Source organism: Chrysochloris asiatica, unplaced genomic scaffold, assembly GCF_000296735.1.
Source record: "Chrysochloris asiatica unplaced genomic scaffold, ChrAsi1.0 scaffold00032, whole genome shotgun sequence".
Lineage (NCBI taxonomy): Eukaryota > Metazoa > Chordata > Mammalia > Afrosoricida > Chrysochloridae > Chrysochloris > Chrysochloris asiatica.
In genome coordinates, this window is record NW_006408550.1 from 21,226,841 (window position 1) to 21,228,080 (window position 1,240).

General features: G+C 42.6%; 1 protein-coding gene across 1 annotated transcript in view; it reads left to right on the top strand.

The window, feature by feature from the left end:
* SPAM1 (sperm adhesion molecule 1 (PH-20 hyaluronidase, zona pellucida binding)) overlaps positions 1 to 1,017 on the top strand; it is a 55,824-nt gene extending 54,807 nt beyond the window's left edge. Inside the window, exon 4 of the mRNA XM_006859367.1 lies at positions 665 to 1,017. Within this exon, the coding sequence (XP_006859429.1) occupies positions 665 to 1,017 (353 nt within the window). The remainder of the gene's footprint in view (positions 1 to 664) is intronic.
* Positions 1,018 to 1,240: the final 223 nt, after the last annotated feature.

Below are 1,240 nucleotides of genomic sequence, written 5' to 3' on the forward strand. Positions count from 1 at the left end.
TCACTCCTTGGAAACCCTATGTAGGGTCCCTATGAGTCAGAATTGACTTAATGGCGTTTAACAAAACACTAAAGAGACAGATGAGACTTTCTGTTTCCATAGAGACTTATAACCTCTGAAACCCTACAAAGGGACGCTGTTGGTGGGCACCAACACGATGGCATACAATATCACCACTAGGATAAAGGAGTCCTGATAGCGTAGGACGTACACGTTGGTCTGCTAAGTGAAAGGTCAACCAACCACGCCATTTGAGAAAGATGAGACTTTTCTGCTCCCGTAGAAATTTTGTTGTTGTTGCTGTTAAGGGCCTTCTAGTAGGTTCCGACTCATAGCGACCCTGTATAGGCTTTCTGAGGAGCAGCTGGTGAGCTTGAAACGCTGAACTTGCAGTTCAGACCAACCTTGTGATCCAGTGCATTATCCCACAGCACCACACCAGGATTCCCGTAGAGATTTATAGCTTCAAAATCCCTATACAGGGTCTCTATGAGTCAGAACTGACTGGACAGCACAAATCCACCGCCACTACACTTGGCTACACTATAAAAACTAGAACAAAACAAAACTTAATCACTGTAATCTTGGATTATAAAGCAAAGATACTTTTTACAGTCAAATTTTGCCCTTTTGTTATCTGTACTGTCTGTCCCTTTACTATTAGATTCAAGACAGTCACGTGGTGCCTTTAACGCTCTGGAGGATTCCGGGGCATCTAAGGCTCGAGGTCATGTGAGAACATTGGGGTATTATGAGAATCTTTTTGTGTACTGTTGGACACGATCAATTCTGTCTTCTCCTCAAATTCTGTTTGATCTGAGACACTGCGTCTTAATAAGAGTGCCGATGAATTACGGAGGCCCTGAGGCTCCACTAACGATTAATGTAAAACCTGCACTTCAAAGGATCCTGAAAACAAGAAGGAAGGTCAATCGATTTCGATTCAAAATGGGAATGAGACAGGAGACTGAAGACTCTAGGGACTTTCATTGCTCAGTGAGTTATAGGGCCGAGTGAGGCCCCATGAGCTCACGGTCAAACTGCACCTCTCTGGCTTCGTTTTCCTTTTTTTAAATTTAATCTACAGAGAGATCATCAGTTTTACATCCAATAAATCATATATATATATTCATATCAGTGATTGTAATCCCCTCCATGCAAGTTTTCCCACTTCGTCCCCTGTGATTCTGTTTTCCACTCAGCCTTCTTTTCCTTCTGAATTTTGGCCTTAGTTAAATAC